At 36.2% G+C, this 18,529-nt stretch overlaps 3 protein-coding genes across 8 annotated transcripts; all 3 read left to right on the top strand.

The window, feature by feature from the left end:
* The first annotated feature begins 400 nt into the window (after positions 1–400).
* Positions 401–5,903, top strand: LOC111792886 (ribosome biogenesis protein BRX1 homolog 1-like). Of its 3 annotated transcripts, none has more exons than XM_023674503.1 (9): positions 401–492; positions 591–826; positions 2,029–2,170; positions 2,635–2,713; positions 2,819–2,943; positions 3,556–3,657; positions 4,865–4,933; positions 5,052–5,150; positions 5,557–5,903. In XM_023674503.1, exons 2-9 carry the CDS (start codon positions 624–626, stop codon positions 5,686–5,688), a joined length of 951 nt encoding a protein of 316 aa, XP_023530271.1. In that variant the 5' UTR covers positions 401–492; positions 591–623; the 3' UTR covers positions 5,689–5,903. The 3 variants fall into 3 exon arrangements, with proteins under 3 accessions (XP_023530271.1, XP_023530272.1, XP_023530270.1); XM_023674504.1 differs by lacking the exon at positions 401–492 and adding an exon at positions 504–521; XM_023674502.1 differs by lacking the exon at positions 401–492 and having other exon boundaries at positions 528–826.
* Positions 5,904–7,557: 1,654 nt separating this feature from the next.
* On the top strand, positions 7,558–12,235 carry LOC111792896 (UDP-N-acetylglucosamine transferase subunit ALG13 homolog). 3 transcript variants are annotated; one of them, XM_023674516.1, is made up of 5 exons: positions 7,558–7,745; positions 8,110–8,220; positions 8,382–8,583; positions 9,842–9,938; positions 11,677–12,235. In XM_023674516.1, exons 3-5 carry the CDS (start codon positions 8,404–8,406, stop codon positions 11,931–11,933), a joined length of 534 nt encoding a protein of 177 aa, XP_023530284.1. In that variant the 5' UTR covers positions 7,558–7,745; positions 8,110–8,220; positions 8,382–8,403; the 3' UTR covers positions 11,934–12,235. The 3 variants fall into 3 exon arrangements, with proteins under 3 accessions (XP_023530284.1, XP_023530283.1, XP_023530285.1); XM_023674515.1 differs by lacking the exon at positions 8,110–8,220; XM_023674517.1 differs by lacking the exons at positions 7,558–7,745; positions 8,110–8,220 and adding an exon at positions 7,867–7,947.
* A 2,589-nt stretch (positions 12,236–14,824) lies between these two features.
* On the top strand, positions 14,825–17,179 carry LOC111792874 (probable serine/threonine-protein kinase PBL7). Of its 2 annotated transcripts, none has more exons than XM_023674487.1 (6): positions 14,825–15,251; positions 15,322–15,569; positions 15,934–16,319; positions 16,398–16,530; positions 16,630–16,719; positions 16,795–16,991. In XM_023674487.1, the coding sequence occupies exons 1-6, from the start codon at positions 14,951–14,953 to the stop codon at positions 16,840–16,842; spliced, it is 1,206 nt and encodes a 401-aa protein (XP_023530255.1). In that variant the 5' UTR covers positions 14,825–14,950; the 3' UTR covers positions 16,843–16,991. The 2 variants fall into 2 exon arrangements, with proteins under 2 accessions (XP_023530255.1, XP_023530253.1); XM_023674485.1 differs by having other exon boundaries at positions 14,828–15,251; positions 16,788–17,179.
* Positions 17,180–18,529: the final 1,350 nt, after the last annotated feature.

Raw genomic sequence — 18,529 nt, 5'->3', positions numbered from 1 at the left:
GAGTTACTCTATAATCAAACTTGATTGGATTCTAAATTGAGTCAGTTTACAATCGAACTTGATTGAATGGCTAGGATATAATCTATCTTAAGAATTTCTTGAAATCTTAAAAAGAAAACTTGATGCTCAAATTTTTAAACATGAAAGTCTCCACTCGAGAGTTCAATTTCATTAATACAGAATCTGATTTTTGCATACCAAGTTGTGGGTAGCCTCCCACAAAATAAACCTCAAAACCTTCGAGTGCTCATTATACCTATCACGTTAATAACTCAAATTTAATAAAATTCATATATCATAGCTTTACTAGTTACAACGTGGTACTTATCTCGATTACCAATATTAAAATATTTTAANAAAAAAAAAAAAAAAAAAAAAAAAAAAAAAAAAAAAAAAAAAAAAAAAAAAAACATGGAGGGTTTAGGGTTTAAAGGGATCTTCAAAGATTCTCCCTTTTAGCCATTCTCGCTCTCTATGCTTTGTATTTCCGCCGTAAGCTCGCTTCTTTCCCACTCTCCGCCGTCTCTCTCTCTCTCTCTCTCTCTCATTTAATCCTTACAGATTTCTTTAACCTCCTTCGCTTGATTTAGGTGTAGTATTTTTGAAGGGTTTTCATATTCTCAATGCCGAAGAAGAGGAAGCACAGCGAGACTTTGCCGATAGTATCGGTTAAGAAGGATGAAGGCGCCCCCGAGAGACCCAAGCGGACGCTTACGGGTTGGAAAGACAAGGAAGTCGCCAAAGAGACTGAATCTGGTTCCGATCATGCCGTTTTCCGGAATAAAGAGAAGGTTCTTGTCACTTGCTCCCGCCGAATCAATTTTAGGTACGAAATTGAACATCCCGAACTTGCATACTTGAATCAATAGAGCTGCTGGTAGTTTCACTTTTTTTTTTTTTTATAAGAGTTTTTTTTTTCTTTTTATTATTATTTCATTCTCTTCAGGTACAAGCTGTCGTGGTGTTCTAAATTTATCTATTAATGTACTATTTATTTCGATTATTAATTTAGTCATATGATTGGTAATGTTCAAGAAAGGAACAAAACCAGATTACTTATGAAAGAGAATTGTTAGGTGAAAGTGGTAATAGGTACAAGGGTGTGGTTTTGGAGGGAGATGTTGATAGGGGATCAACTATTGATGAAGAAATTTTCTAGTCTCTTTGTCCTTTCTCAACCAAAAGACATTTGGTTAAGGATATAACTTATGAGAGGAAGAAAATGGACTCTGGACAATTATAACACGATGACACCTATCAAATGTCGAAGCTAATGAATACAGAGAATTGATGGGATTGCTCAGTGATGTAATCGTTATTGAATAGAGGACATGAAATGAAAGTATTGGATGTCGAATCTTCAGGGCTGTTTTCAACTATTAAAGATAGCAGGTTTAAAGAAAGTGTTAAATAAGAAATTTCTTGATCGACTTCGAAGGGTCCTGTACTAAAGAGGAAGCCTTTTTTTCCTGCTGGGCTACTCTTTTTGAGTGTATATAGAGCTGAAAGGATGCAGCAGAGAAGCTTTTGTGGTGATTTTTCTGCTAAGTTGGTGTACTTTGGGTTGAAAATTTGAAGGTACTGTGTGATGTACAGTCTAGTGTTTATTGTTACTAAACTTTGTAGTGTGAAGTTCTGGAACTCAATAAGTTGAGTGTTGATTCCCTGCAAAAAGAACACAGTTCAAATGCAATGTGAAGAAGGTTTGAAAGGGAAACCAAGAACTATTTTTGACAAATGGAGTGATAGCTTTTTATGGGTTATGTGATTAGAAAGAAATAGTTGTAGGATATATTATGGTAAGGATAGATGTCGGGAAGAAGCTTTTTGATTTTGCCAAATTTTGATGTTCTTGGTGCTCACTCTCTACATCCTTCTGTAATTGCATCCTTTTAGTTAAAACAAGTTGGTGTAGCTTGTTGTATAATCTATTAATATACATGGTCTTGTAAGCTATTCACTCATCAATGAAATGTTTTTCTTCCTTTAGAATGATTGGCAATTTTATTAGCCTTTTTGTTTGATTAGGTATCGACATCTGATGTTGAACGTGGTATCACTTTTGCCACATTGTAAGAAGGATAACAAGGTGGAGTCGAGGTCCAGTAAGGGTGCAACACTCAATGAGCTAGTTGAACTCAAGGGTTGTTGTTCCTGCCTTTTTTTTGAGGTAAGATTTTTTGCTTTGTACTTTGTCCATGTCTAAACTTGGAACTCAATTCATACTCTGGACTTCGTAAGGTACTCTGTTTTTCAATTTTGCTTTTTGATTAGATTTAGGATGATAACCTTTTGGTTTCTGTTGTGGTAATAGGATGTATTAAGTATCCTTTTCTTTTCGTTTTATTATTTTCCTATATGCTTTTTCATCATTTTTATACATTGTGATTACATTACTTATTCCACTCATTCCATCTCAATGATGCATTCGATGTGTGTACTTGATTCTTACCGGTCTTTTTGTCCCCTGGATTGTGTTCCTGCACAATCGAATGAATCATTTAATTCCCAAAGCTTATTGCATGATTTTTCAGTTCCTTTTCTTTTTGTTTATGTAATTATTTCTGTCATTCAACATGCAATATAGCATTCACTTGAGCTTACTTATTGATTTTATTTTGTCTCTATTTCCAGTGCAGAAAACATAAAGATCTCTATTTATGGATGTCTAAGTGTCCTAGTGGGCCATCAGTGAAGTTTTTAGTTAATGCCGGTAATTTTAACTTGTAATCAAATCTTAAACTAGATTTCGTGACTGAAATTATATTGGACTTTTTTAATAAATGCAGTTTACTTACTTTTCCATTTTTGTTTTCAGTGCACACAATGGAAGAATTAAAACTTACAGGGAACCATCTGAAAGGTTCTCGTCCTCTTTTGTCATTCTCGTCGAATTTTGATAAAGATGTCCACTGGAAACTTCTGAAGGAAATAATTATTCAGGTAACCAATTGAAAAGTTCTTTCAAGCAGTTCATCCCTAAACTATTTTTCCTTCTTATACGTGAATGTATAAACTATCAATTTTCCTTGTCTTTCTCCTTTGAGTCCATTTTGTTTTTTTCCATTTCTTCATTCTCTCAATATCACTGTACGAATTGATTAAATAATGTTTGCATGACTACAGCCCAGTTATCAACTAGAATTCTATGACATGGATTTCAGTCATGTTTTGTCATGAATTTTTGTATGCAGTGCAAATTCCTTTGTCTTGGAATTTNATTATCATTCATTTTTCCGAATAAAAAGTTGGTTATCATGCGAAATGTAAAATAAAACAAAAAGAATACTCGTCAATGCACTTCTTTAATGTAATGTGCTATGACATAAGTTTGGGATTAGTGCCTCAATACTATCATTACCTTTTCATGCTGCATTTATTTATTTCCTAATTAAGATGGCCATATTGTTTGATTTTCTGCCCTGCTAGCTATGCTGCAAAAAGTAATTATAGATCCTAGTTGCTTCTCTAGTTTATGATATTATTGCTAAAAATCCTGTGAAGTCACATTTTAATTTGTAATAATTTTAGTATCAATTATGTTTTTTACCTCAGATATTTGGGACTCCGAAGGAGCATCGACACTCTAAACCATACCATGATCATGTATTTGTTTTCTCCATTGTTGATGACCACATATGGTTCCGAAATTACCAGGTATGCTTTATTTATTCTACCTTCTACAGAATTTGATGCTCTCAATTGTGTATAGCGTCCAAATGCATACATTACTTGACAATCAAATCATGTACTGGATGTTGTCTTTCTTTTTAATGTTTGCTCACCACATTTTTTAAAACATGGCCTATGAAAGCAGAAAAATATATTCTACATCATGGCAGGTAAAGACATCGGGAAAACTTCGAGTATTATCAGTTTCAGTACAGATGTCAATTATTTTTTATGACATTGGAAGTATATTAATAATTGGTTGAGTCTTTTGATCGACGCATTTTATATGAAGACCAAGATAAGAGCTTGGCCATGAAGCCTGCCTTGGAGCTGCAGAAAGATGATCAAACCTATTGTGAAGAGTCACAACTATTGTTCAATAGCTCAGACATTTTACATATAAATGATATTAAGTCCAAGAAACGGGAGTATTAAAAAAAGAATGTGATGAGAGCATTTTCTTTTCAAATACCTCTAGAAGCTTTGGTTTCCCTTCTTGGTTTGTATTGGAAGTTCTAGTCTGCCTTGTCAAAAGCTTTTTCTTACAACGAAAAATGGTGGGAAAAAAAACAGCGCTCAATTTTTAGAGGTAATGATCAAGGCTTCATTACCTCGATTCTCGTCGGCTTTGCATCCTCTCTCCTCTCTATCTCGATTCTCCTTCCTCTCTATCAATCTCAATCTTTGTTTTTTCTCACTTGCATCTTCATTCCATGCAAGCCCTTTCAGAGCTGTTCCATGCGCAGTCTCCTATGTCTCTCTCATTCTAGGCTTTAAAATTTCTCTCCTCATCTGCATCTCTACTCCAAATCTCTCATTGGCAGCTTCTCCACCTGATTCTGGTCTCTTGTTTCTCTCGATTGTTGTCTGTTTCCAACCATTGAATGACGCGACTTTTAGGGTTGGTGGGTTGGGTCGGATACTGCATTCAGTTTCTCCTAGTAGATAAACTGGTTTGGGTTGGCCCATAAAGTGCCCTAACCTGACCCAACCTAACCCATGCACAGCCCTAGTGTCCTGTTCCTATTAGACTCCTTTGCCATTTGCATTTTCTTTTTATTCCATAAAATTATATGTTCACTTTTGCAATAAATGTTGGTATATTTTCCCTGATTTGTGTGGGTGTGATCTCTTCCCCAAGTAACCATTATTTAATGATATGGCGTTTGCCATGTTTGTTTGGTGTGATCAGATATCTGTTCCACATAATGAATCAGATAAAGTTGCCCGAGGAGGACTAGATAAAATGACACTCATCGAGGTTACTATTTTTCCTTGTCCTGCTTAGTTTATAAATATGATTTTTTCACAATTTTGTTTATTCGACTTCAAAGATTTCTTTTTTNTTTTTTTTTTTTTTTTTTTTTTTTTTTTTGTAGGTTGGTCCTCGATTCTGTTTAAATCCAATCAAGATATTTGGTGGAAGTTTTGGAGGCCCAACCCTATACGAGAACCCGCTTTACGTGTCACCAAACCAGGTTAGATGACTACTTTTTTATCTTCGGTACATGTCTTCACTATGCCTTTTCAACCTGCTTTTACATATTTTCTGAGAGCTCACATTTGCATTAATTATCAAGAAGAGCAAACTGCGTTGAGACATTAGCTATTCTTTTAGGGTTTCTCTAAGTTCATGTTTTCCAATTCAAGTGTCTTTGAGAAATGATCTGCTCATCTCATTTACCATTATGCTTTTGGTAATGTCTTTTACACGGTGTAAAACCCAAAATTAGCAATATTCTCTAGAATACTTCAAAGAACAGTTTCTCATATTGTACGAATTTGCAATTGAGTCTGATAATCTGTACTTTTAACCATTAAACATATACCTGCTTGCTCATGTTTATTATGTCCATTAAATTTAACCATTAAACATATCCCTAGATTCGAGCATTGGAGAAAAAGCAGAAAGCCGGTAAATACTCAAAGAAAGTCAAAGCGAAAACGAGGAGGAAGATGCACGAGCTATCGAATCCATTGGAACCTGATGAGTTTGCTGATATGTGGAAGGAATAGTCTCTCTATGGACTTAATTTTGTCTAGACTCCGAACCCGAGTTCCTTACCTCCAGTATGAAATCGGAATTTGATCTATAATCTATAATACTGTGTCATCTGTAGTGCAAATTTTGGCCTTGTTATTTACTTGAAGCTCGAATTCGATTTCTGTACCTTCAATATTTTTTGTTCGTCTTCTCAGTGAATTACTTTAGATACAGTTTTACTAGAAAACAGCTTCATTCCAACCCTTGTTTGGGTATAATGAGTTCTTAAACATATCCTGAGCCCCATAATTCATAAACTCCAACTCGTTGAGATATGATTACTGGAATAAAAGACGCAAGAAGAATAGGGCAACGACCCAGAAGTTCATAGGAACAAACGTAGTTTGATCCTAGAAAAGCAAGCCATAAAAAGTCCACCCATGCAAGAGGAGTCGACCAAAAGGCTTAAGGGTCGGCCGAAAATCATAATAGGCCAATCCTCAAGGGGTTGTCCTAGCTTACTTGGCCAATTTTTGAGGGCCGATTAAGGCTTCAACCGATCTCGAGAATCGATCGAGATATCTTTGATGAACGTCATTGAGCGAAATTTACCTTGAATGAGAGTTGGCTGGTGACCAACTTTTTGACACTTTAAGAGTCTATTCAACTTGAATGGGAAAGATTGAGTAACCATTTTGTAATGATGTCATTTTGATAACTTTGTGAGATTTTTGTATGGTGTCTAGATTTTTGTATGGTGTCGAGACATTCAAGTAGACATTACATATATACAATTATAAAATATAGTCTCTAACGACATTTTAAGATATGCATCAAATATATACTTTAAGCATCGAAGTGTAAATGGCTTAGAACCACATGATGTTCTTTTCCTTATTTTATAGGTACATTTGTCGATTTGACGATTTAGATTTCGATATCAACAATTGGCATCATCTGTGAGAAAAAAACTTTGTGTTGTGTTAAGAACTAAACACTAGAATCACGAGCAACAACATGAGCCATAACATCTAGGGCGACAGACAGAAATGAATTTGACAACCTGACATCTAAGGTAGGTGTCTACCAACAAAGAAGATAAAATAACAAGATCGATAAGAAAGTGGGTCCCACTAAACCAAATCATGTAGCCGATTAAGCTAAGATACAATAGATAAGTATATAGTCTCGGAATAGAATGTTCAAGGATTGAATCACAATATCACATTGAATATGGACATTCTTAATCGTCTAAATCCAATTATGGAGACATGGTCAAAAAAACACTACCAATCTCTGAGGAGGAAGTAGACAACAGAGTCACCTTCTCTTGTCCAAGATCAACCCAACAGTTGAAGGGGTAGGGAGAATCATATCTTAGTTACTCGCATCTAGTCGATAAGTTGTGCTTAGGAGGGAATGATAAGAGACTCGTGTGACAGATTTGAGTTTACAAATTTGTATGATAGAGTTATTGACGTAGCCTTCATCAAGTTATCTCGATTAATTCAAATCTTAAATTTAAAAATAAGTTTTCTTTAATCTTAATATTGATCATCGAGCTAAATGCAGATGTTATTTTCTCGTAGATTTATTTGTTATGGTTTCTAGATCTAAAAACTTGTCAACAAGGTTATTAAATTGAATTCTTAGAGTTTTATATCATCTTTTTCTGTTCCCACGGGTTGTCTTCAAAATTATGATTCAAATTGTTCGTGTGTCTCTCAATTTATATATTAAACTCAAATGACTTATTAACGCACACTCAATTATTAAAAATATTTTAGAAATAAAGTATTAATTGGTAATTAAAATTTAAAAATATTAAGTTTTGAAAATTAAAACAAATATATTTTAAAAAAATTGAAAAGTAATTTTCATAATTTAACAACAGTTGTGTATACGCCTTCGAGATCCGACAATCTGCGGCTATCTCATCACCATTCACGCCGGCTGATTTGCGGTTTTCTTCTCTCCATCTTTCTTCTAATTTCAATTTCTTTGCCTTCTGGTCATTGATTATTGGAACAATCGCTCACCGCCGTTTGCCCATCTCCTCCACCCTCCCTAAATTTATTCTCACCCTAAGGTAAACCCTAGCAGCAGCTTCTAATACTCTAATAGCTTAATCCTCCATTTCATTTTTGATTTTATTTGTTTTTACTATTTTCCATTTCCTTTTTGTGTTTCAGTCCAATGGCTTGTAGACTCTCTGTTTAATTTTTATTTGAGCTTTGTTTGGTTAAATGATGGATCATGAGTTCTCTACCATTGTCAATTGCCTAGAAATTGTATGGTTTCTTACTGAACTGCAATTTTTTTATTATGTTGACTTTATATGTTTATGTATTATGATTATGAAGTGTTAAATAGATCCATATACACAACTATGTCCGTGTGTGTAGTGTTAATGTCCCTTGTCGGGGCTTCTTATGTTGAAAATCTTGTTTCAGTTGTTGTATGTATAGCTGGGGAGGATAAGTGCCTGCTCATGAATAGAGGGAGAGATGGGGGAAGGGGGAGAAGAAATTGAACAAAGAGTTCCTCTCGGTTGGGATTTCACGGTTATTTTGAGGCCTTATTGATAGTTTTAAGATCTTTGCTCTGCACTCTTCGATATCTTCAATACGTCTGGATGATTTTTCTTTTTATCCATGTCCCATTATATCTTGTTGTTGCTATGCTTTTGTTTAAAGCTGCTCATTCCTGTCTGTTGCAACGGCAGGTGGTGAATCATTAAATTGGGAATGGGGGATACTGAGGTTGACGGTAAACTTAAAAGGATGGTGTTTGTTACCGTGGGAACAACGTGTTTTGATGCTTTGGTTAGAGCAGTAGACACTGAGCAAGTAAAACAAAAATTATATGCTAGAGGCTACACCCACCTTCTCATTCAAATGGGACGTGGTACATATAATCCGACTGAGGTATTTTTTGGTGTATCATTTCTTATGTTACTTGTTAGCTAGTTTCATTTCAAATTGCCGTGTTTTGGTTCCAAATGTGGTCTTAGGTTGGTTTATAGTGCTTTCAAACCGTATTTAACATTTTCATTGTGATGAAAAACCAAGTTTCATTTTCTTTTAATGAAAAAGTTACAAAAGGACAAGCCCAAGTCTAAAAGGAGCTTAAAATTACAAAAAAGAGGGTCCAGTTGTTTAGAACTAGAATTAACTCATAGTTACAGAAGAATTATCATGTAGTTCAATATCTGAAGGGAGACATCGAAATATTCCAAACTTTTAACCTCCTCTGAAGAAATCTCTATACCCTTAAAATTCAATCTACTGTTTTCCAATCAAATATTCTACCAAATAGTAGAAAAAAGTGCCAAGTAAAGAAAGCTTCCCTAACTTGGAGTGGTGAGTGTAAATTGCAAAAGGGCCTTCTCAAACATAAATTTTTATTTAATCTCAACGTTTTTTTTTAAGGACTTCCCCAACACAGATTGAAAGTCTCTAATCAACTTTAGACTAACACTCCCAAATTTTCTGGGTAAATGACATTTCCATGTAATGTGCTCCATATCCTCCATTACATCTGGCATGTATAGGAGGAGAGCACACACCATCTAGACTCTGAATTCATAGAAAAAGTCAATGATGTTAGTCCTTTATGAGAAAACAATCTAGAGAAAAATTGTCACTCTATATCTGGTACAACGATTATTGGTAATGTTTCTCCCTTCAAGGCTCAGATTTTCCTAACGACAACTAAATTCCTCTTAAATTGGTTTCGTTGATTTAGACCAAAAACCTCTCACTTCAAAAGTGGATGGATGGCCATACAACATACAAAGGATTGACCCTCTAACAATCCTAGGGAAGACTGGAAGCTAAACAAATTCCATAAAGATCTTCCAACAATTTATTGAAAGAGAGAGCATCACAGGAAAAAATGATCAACATCCTCATGACTTAACTCTACTGAAGAACACCCTGCTTTGAGAGCACATGTTAGAGTCCCATTTTGATCTTATTCCAAGTTTTGAGGCTTGCCTGAAAGATATTCCAAGCAATTCTGGTCTAGCCCTTTTCCAACCAGCCTTCGGCTTGGACCTGCATGAACTTTGATTTTTTGATGTTGTATATATAATAAAAAGTAATTGCCTTTTTTCTATCTAAAAGTTTAAAGTGATCTATAATGCAACATCTTCTCAATTCTCATAAAATACTTAATGTGCAGTATCATGGAGAAGATGGGCTTGTTGTAGAATATTTCTCTTTCTCTTCAAGCATAGCAGATCATCTAAAATCAGCATCTCTTGTAATTAGCCATGCTGGTAAAACGCCTCAAGTTTCTGCTTTTATACTTTATTGTCCATACAATGTGATTCGAAGTATTATTTGGTCTCCTGGGTTATGACTGGCATCTCCTTATCTAGATGATATGAATCATGATTCATTAGTGTTATTTCTTGTTATTTTGTCATCTGGTGCACGTGTTTTCTATGACATGCACGTTGATATAGGTAATATCCTCAACATCTGAATTAATGTGCTATTCAATCTGAGAGAAAATATTAGTATGCAGTTTAATGGTTCCTTTTGTATTTTTTTATTTTATTTTTTACATAGGACATAAAGAACTTGTATTAACACAAAAAAAAAAAACAAACAGTTTAGGACTGGGGGGAGAGAAATGCTTTCCTTCCACAGCAGCCATAAAAATCTCTAACAGCATTATTCCACAAAAACTTGGCTCTATTTTTCAGTCCTGCCCCTGCCAAGCATGCGATTAACCACTTTTGGAAGGCAGACTTAGGCGTACTTAACAGAAAAATCCACCCTTGAAGAGGCACACACCTGGGCACCTAAAACCTGATTATTTTAATTATATTGTGGCGTCTAAATGAATGAAGTTATCTATTGTGTCACTTGTAAAAAGTTGAAATTTTTAGGTTTATACTTTATGAGTTTAATATGGAAACTTGCATTGTTGAGTCATTTGTTGGATGCATTTTATTTTTACTAGAAACTAAATGATTTGAAATTAGAAAAATGTAAAAAGGGAGCGAGCCGATCCCAGATCGAAGGAGATTTTCAAAAAACACCTCCAATTTGACAAAAGCGGAATTATACTGTAACTTTTAAATTGATGGTAGTTTTTACACCTAGAGCCAAGGAAAAGATTTGAAAAAAATATCACAGTTTTTCCCTTTTCCTTGAAGATTCAAGTGTCTCTTTCATTCCACGTGGACCACAAAAATACCCCAACAAATTAGTTCCAAAGAATTTTTCACTCTGTTGAATACCCTTCAAGGACTAAAGTTGGCATACCCAGAGAATCCTCATGGAGGGATGTGTACCAACTAGAGGAGAAGGTATTAGATCCCAAAAACTAGCAGCGAAGGAGATGGAAATAAAATTATCGCGTTGTGATTCTGTCATTTTTTTTTTTTTTTTCTTGTATAAAGGGAACCAGTTTGGGGAGATTGTCCAGCCTTGGGGTTCTATTTTGGAGGTTGTCATGGGAAAAAAGTGGCTAAGCTCCCAAGGGAATTTTTTTACCGTTTTTGGGGAATTTATCCTTCCAGACACTATAAAAGTGGGTGCTATTTGATAGACCCCAAGCCACAAGGACGTGTGCTAGATAACCTGTAGAGTGTACCACCACAGTTCAGCTTCCAAAACCGAAAGTCTTCTCTGTTTGAAAAGTGAAAGGATGATAAAGCCTGGTGTAGTCATGCCCACTCTTGAATTTTTGTGTCATTTGTTGGATGATAATCCTTTTCATCCTTCCTTCATATTTTCAATGCCAGGAAAGTCAGAACTCATTATGTCCTGTTTATCCTTCATAATTATGGCTGGATCCAAAAATCTTGACATAGACCAAAATTCTATACTCGTAAATACGTACACACAAAGCATAATATTTCTATGAAAACGGTGGGGAAAATTAGTAGAAAGGTTTAAAAATCATAAGTTTTTTCTATATATAATTTTTTTTCAATCTAAGACAAACTACTGCGCTCCTTTGTGCTTGGGTCTGTTCTTGACGTTTGGTTCCAATTTGTGCAGGTTCCGGCAGCATATTTGAGACATTGAGACTAGGTAAACCTTTGATTGTGGTAGTGAACGAAGATCTAATGGACAATCATCAAATTGAACTTGCAGAAGAACTCGCTGAGAGGAAGCATCTGTATTGTGCTCGTCCCCAAACGCTACATCAGACTATAGAGAGCATGAACTTGGACTCTCTCATTCCATACACACAAGGTGATGCTAAACCAGTTGCAAGACTCATCAATAGGTTTCTAGGTTTTCCTGAAGATTGATGAGGTTGTAAAGCCTCTTCTCCAAATTAAACTCTTTAATTGTTGTAGTTTTAAATGTTAAATAGGAATTGCATCATCTTGCGAACCTGAGCATACATCCAACTTGTTAACATATTATATCTCAGCCAAAAGGTTATTGATTCGATTCCTCACCCCACATTTTTGTACTCAAAAGAGTGGCATGTTTTAGACACTGCCAATAGGTACCATAATTTTTGTGTTGTTTACCAAACACTGGGGAAACATATTCTGTCTTTTCCTTGTTGCTTGTTCAAAGCATCTTCCATCTCTGATCTACGAAATTGAAGGAAACTGAGAAATTCCTGAGCATAAGCATATACTTCCTGTACTTTTTCACGAACCAAGGTCTGATTCTCATCTCAAGTTTAACTGTTCATTTCAAGAAGCCACATTGATTGGCTACAGTTACTCTTCTATATTGCTTGTTGTAAGATGGCAGGTATCTACCCTTCTATGTCCAGTCAGTTTTGACGCTTTCCAGAAAGTGGTAGAGAAGCTGCTTTTGGCATCAATGATATTCCTGGGCACGTGAGTGATGCTGATTGATCCGCCATTGAGTGATGAAGATCACCAAGTCCTCAATTAATGACACTCATCATATTGGAAGAGCCTTTTGATCTTGAGTGGAGTTTGACTCTTATATTTTGACTTTGGCAGTAATTGAACCAAGGCCAGCTAGTCACCAATGTACAACAAAAGAACTACAAACAGCAATATGTATCCTGTGAGCTCCAGTTCAGCATGTTGGTAGGAGAGAAGAGCTGATACAAAGTGAAAGGGACTCTCAAAGATAAGAGACAAAATTCCACACATGCAGAGATAATGGTATTTGACAGTGGTGTTGGGCCAACCTAAGCTAGGCGCATGGCAATGTCCCTCTCAATTGCTTGTAGAATTGTGAGTATGTTCATATTGATTACATAAATTGGTTTAAATTGTTGTATTACTCAAGTCCTTTAGACATTTATTGCTTTTCTTTCATTGACTAGAATTTGGACTTTTTGTATCTATAACGTCGTTAATTCAAATCAATTAGGACACGATTTTGAATATCGTGTTAGATATCATTATTGGAAACACTTTTAGACTCTTTGAACTTGATATAGTTGATATAACATGTATATTATTTTCTATAAGATTGATGATTCGATACTTGAGTTTTACATTTAAAACGTNAAAAAAAAAAAAAAAAAAAAAAAAAAAAAAAAAAAAAAAAAAAAAGCAACTAAATTATTAAATTCAAATGCTCGAGATTTCGTTCTTTCAATAGTAATGTTTTTATAAAGGTCACTATCCACGTCCTTTGAATAGTTTTATAAAAAATAAGTTTACGTTATCACTTTCGTTTTAATTTGGATTTATACTTTGAAAATGTTCATTATAAAACTTATAATTGCAAAAGATTATTATAAATAATATATTAAATATTAATGATTGTCATGTGAGTTTGGTGGTAAAATGATTAAAAAAAAAACATGTAATAAGACAATGAAAAACCCAATAATAAATGCGGTTTTTGTTTCACTCTCCATTGACTTTCACTTTCTTCTCCCCCAAATAACTCTTCATTCTACACATCCTCCACCTCCCCCTATTCAATTTTCTTATTTTAAATACAACGAACCACTTTCTAAGCTCCGATTTTTTAAGATACATATTAAGCAGTTGAATTTCACACGTTCCAGTACTCTCTCGGTCGTTATAGACCTTAAAATGTCGTATTTTTTATATCTAAAGCGGAAGGTATGAAATAAATTTGATCGAAAAATCAACCTGATTTATTTGTCCTACTTTTGTCCGTAAAAAATACTTTTAGCGGGTAATTACATGTATGCTCGTAGCGGGTTGAGTATCGTATTATTTAGTAGATTAAAAAACATTATAATTCCATTAAATAAATAATAGGATGTAGGTATTGGGAATGGGAATGTGGAAATGTGGGTGGCACGGTTGCATATATCACTTACCCAATACCCTCTCGCTATCTCCTTACCTCAAAAATGTCTCAAGTGGTCCTCTTTCTAATAATGCATTCTTTTTCACTCCACCCAATTTACCAAATAATATTCACACTATTACCCCTTTTTTTTAAACCATTATTTTCATAAACAAAGATAAATCGGGCGGGTCGAGGAGTACATGGATGAACCAAAATCACATCTTGTGAGATTCCACGTGAGAGAGAGAAACAAAACATTTTTACAAGGGTGTGGAAATCTCTTCTTAACCGATGCGTTTTAAAATCGTGAGACTGATGACGATATGTAATGAGTTAAAGTGGACAATATTTTCTTACAAATGGTATTAGAGTTAGGCACCGAGCGGTGTGATAGTGAAGACATTGGGCCTTGAAGAAGGGGTGTGGATTGTCAAATCCCACCACGGTTGAAGAGAGGAATGAAACATTCTTTGTAACAGTGTAGAAACCTCTCTTTAGTATACACATTTTAAAACTGTGAGACTAACGACGATACGTAATGGGCCAAAGCCAGCTCTGAGCTTAGGCTATTATTACATGTACTTATGATAAGATTACTAAGATCACATAAAAAAAAACCTTTCCCCACACTTCACTTCACTAACACGTGGCATGTACATAGATAAACTCATGTAAATTCATGTATTTTAGTATTTCGTATTTAAACATATAAGATGTGAGTAGTGACTTTGAATATGTAGAAATTTAGGGTCGTTACATAAAAGAACGATGCATCTACTTTTTCAGTGCCTAAATTATAAAAGCTCCAAATTTTAAATCTTGATTCAAATCATGGGTATGAATCGTTGTAATAAGAGTACGAGTTCTTTGTCGGGAAAGCCTAATTAGGTAATATATTGTATTATGATAAGAATGAATGTGAGAGGGAGAAGAGGAAGAGACAAGGGATGTCCTGTTTGAAAGGGAAGCTCAACCTCCATTAACATATTACCACATTACCTTCCTTCTCAATCTATCATCCCTCTCTTCCTTTCTCTCTCAAACCCCATTTCCTTCCATGGAACCCAACACTTCACCGCCACCAAAATACCATATCCACCGCCACAACTATTCCAATGCCAACCACCACCACCACCACCACCGCCACCGCCACCACAGTGCCATTCTCAGCTCCAACTCCTTCCTCATCATCATTTCCTCCATCATTTCCATCGCCATTCTCCTCGCCATCCTCCTCCTCATCTTCATGCTCCACCGTCTCAAAACCCCATCAAACCCTGCCACCGCCGCTGCCTCCACCGCCGCACAATCCGCCACATTCATCCCCCACACAGCCATCCATTTTGACTCCAGCCCAGGTAAAATACAACCCATTTTGTTCTTTATCATTGAATGTAATTGTAGCTGAATGTAGTTAATTGGTTGTAGAAGTGAAAGGGGGTGGTTGTTTGTACGGTGGGAATTCAGGGAGGATTCCTCAATACAGAATCAGGGGAGTTCAGGTTTTCACTTACAAGGAGCTGGAATTGGCCACTGATAATTTTAATGAAGCCAATCTCATTGGGAATGGAAGATTTGGAGCTGTTTACAGAGGGGTTCTTGGAGATGGAGCCGTGGTTGCTGTTAAAATGCTCCACACAGATGGCAAGCACAGGGAACGTGCTTTCAGAATGGAGGTCAATCACTCTCATTAACTCTTCCCTCTCTCTACATTTGTTTTCACTTCCATGTTTATCCAAATATGAGCCTAGTTTTTGAAGTTGGGATTACCCATTTCGATCCGGGTTGGGTTGGGTTGAGTTGGGTCGATTTTTCTTCTGAAATACAAGAGCTATACACTTAATGGGTGCAATTTAAACGCGATGAATGTGATATGACACTCTTGTTATAGGTATTGGTTCTTTTGGTTGCGTTGGATTTGTGCATTTCGTTGCTTTTCGTGATCGAGTTGAAACATTTTCCTACCATGATTTTGAAGTTTCGTCGTCGTTTTTCGAGTTCGAGATTTAAATGGATGAAATTGAAAGTTTAAAGTGGCAGGTGGATCTGCTGAGCCGCTTGCACTCTCCTTGTTTGGTGGAGTTGCTTGGCTACTGCGCTGACCAACACCATAGGCTACTGATATTTGAATTTATGCACAATGGTACTCTCCATCATCATCTACATAATCCCAACACTGAATCTAAGCCATTGGATTGGAATACTAGATTAAGGATAGCCCTTGATTGTGCCAAGGCACTTGAGTTCCTCCATGAGCATGCAGTTCCATCTGTTATCCATAGAAACTTCAAGTGCACCAATGTTCTGCTAGATCAGGATTTTCGAGCCAAGGTGTCCGATTTCAGTTCGGCCAAGATGGGCTCTGATAAGATCAATGGTCAAATATCTACGCAAGTACTCGGAACAACAGGATATCTTGCACCAGAGTGAGTTGTTTCATCCTTGTGTGGATCGCTCGTAAGCCAATTACGATCGTTACATTGATTATAGTTCTATATGTGTAGGTATGCTTCAACAGGTAAACTCACAACAAAGTCAGATGTGTATAGCTATGGTGTTGTGCTGCTAGAGCTTTTGACGGGTCGAGTGCCAGTTGATATCAAGCGGCCACAGGGCGAGCACGTTCTTGTCTCATGGGTTAGTTAATTCCATTACATTTCAACAAGCTACAAGGCCAGAGATAGCTACCCCTACCCCTAAACGTTCTTGTCTGATAGATTAGTATATGACTTCTAGGCTCTCCCAAGGCTAACCAATAGAGAAAAAGTAGAGAAAATGATCGACCCAGCCATTCAAGGAAAATACTCAAAGAAGGATCTAATTCAGGTTTGTTAAGCCTTCTATTGCTTATCTGACTCCATTTTTGATGACCCTTATAACCAATCTGTTCTCAGGTTGCAGCCATTGCAGCAATGTGCGTGCAGCCCGAAGCCGACTACCGACCTCTGATGACCGACGTCGTGCAGTCACTGGTTCCTCTCGTTAAGAACCCATCTTCCTCATCTAGATTCTTCAAATGAGACTCATTTTACTCCATTTAGTGAAAACTATTCCCTGTCCAAGTGCATCAACAAAGCCTTCAAGAACAGATCAAGGTATGCATTTTAGAGCATGTCAATGTGAGCCTGCACAGGCTACAACCATCTATATTAAACATCTCTTCATCATAAACTAGACAATGTACATGAACGTTTTGATTATCATTTCAGCCTACAAAATATTCTTACTGTAAACTGTCAAGAATTCTGTCTTTTTTCAATTCAATCACATATCTTGTTGCTGCTAACATGCTAACATGCTAACATGTTCATCGAGTCGAAAGCTTAACTGAAGATCTGAGCTTAGGATTAGACACTTAGTACTTAAAGGAGCGCCTTTTGAACAGTATAAGTTACAACTTTGACTCTAATTCACTAGTTATTCACATAGTTTAGCTCGGAAATAAGAACTTTCTTTCCCTCGATCCATCACCTCCAATCATTGATTCATTGGGTGCAAGAGTTGAATATCTAGGCAAGCAGCTTTTTGAGATAGATATCATGTTAGGTAGCCATTACATAACTTTTAGTCTCAAATCTAGAAAAGAACAAAGGAATCTTGATGAGTATAAAACAAGAATGAGAGATAGAAGCAATCTAGAGGGTGGTAGCCAACTTCAAGCCACAGGACCAGCAAAGCCATAAATTTTACAATCAAGACAAAAGATCCAACATGTTCATCCTTAGCTCATTTAAAGTTAACCACAGCATGTTGGCAGTGATGAATCCTTCTTGTTTACCCTCAAAATTATGAGGTAGACAGACGAAGGGCTCAATAAATTTTGGTGAATAAGACAATGTTTCTTTCTTTTGTGATCGAAGTGTTTGTATAATTGTGTTGTTTCTTAGTAGATGAGTTTAAAAAGTTGAAAAGACAAATGCTGTGGGAATCTTAGACGCTATATTGCTTACAAGGAAGCTTGAGTAGAGAGAGTTTTCTTTTCACGAGATGGGGTCGAACCATCGATCTTTGGAACTGTAATATATATATTTTTTATTTTTCAAATCATGTTTAGATTGAAAACGGTGAAATCTTTATAGATTTGTGAACCGTTCGGGCGCTCAGTGAAGAAAATGGAGGGAGGAGAGAAAAGGGGAAAGGGATTTGTAAGTGTAGGTCTTGACGTTCCAAACGGTTTATTATGACTCATCTACCTGTGTAGTCTATAGTCCCCTTTCAAGATTGGCTAACGCGTGTCAATCTTGATATGTTCTAAACTCATTATAGACACTCTCCTTGTCATTTACCGGTGTAGTCCCTTGTCTCTTCCAAGAGCGGTTTACAGAGTTGCGACGTGGGCCTTGACTCGTTTCTACACTCAATAGAAGTATTCTCCTTGTCAACTACTCGAGTAACGATCCTATATTTACAGATTTAAGAACGTTTAGAAAACCCAATTTCCTGGCTTCGGTTACCGACGATAATCCGCACGGAAGAGGTACAAAAGTTACCCTATGATGATGCATAGTCGCTAAGGACCCTCCTTGTGGTGCTAACTATGTTTTTCGACGTCGATTAAGGGATTTTTCGCCGTGGGTTATCTCGCCGGAGTTCTCTCTCTCTCTCGAATTCTTTCCTTTTTCTCTGTGTTTGCAGG

This window comes from Cucurbita pepo, chromosome LG04, assembly GCF_002806865.2.
Source record: "Cucurbita pepo subsp. pepo cultivar mu-cu-16 chromosome LG04, ASM280686v2, whole genome shotgun sequence".
Classification (NCBI taxonomy): Eukaryota; Viridiplantae; Streptophyta; class Magnoliopsida; order Cucurbitales; family Cucurbitaceae; genus Cucurbita; species Cucurbita pepo.
The sequence above is the reverse complement of the archived record's forward strand: the minus strand, read 5'-3'. Positions and strand labels throughout refer to the sequence as shown.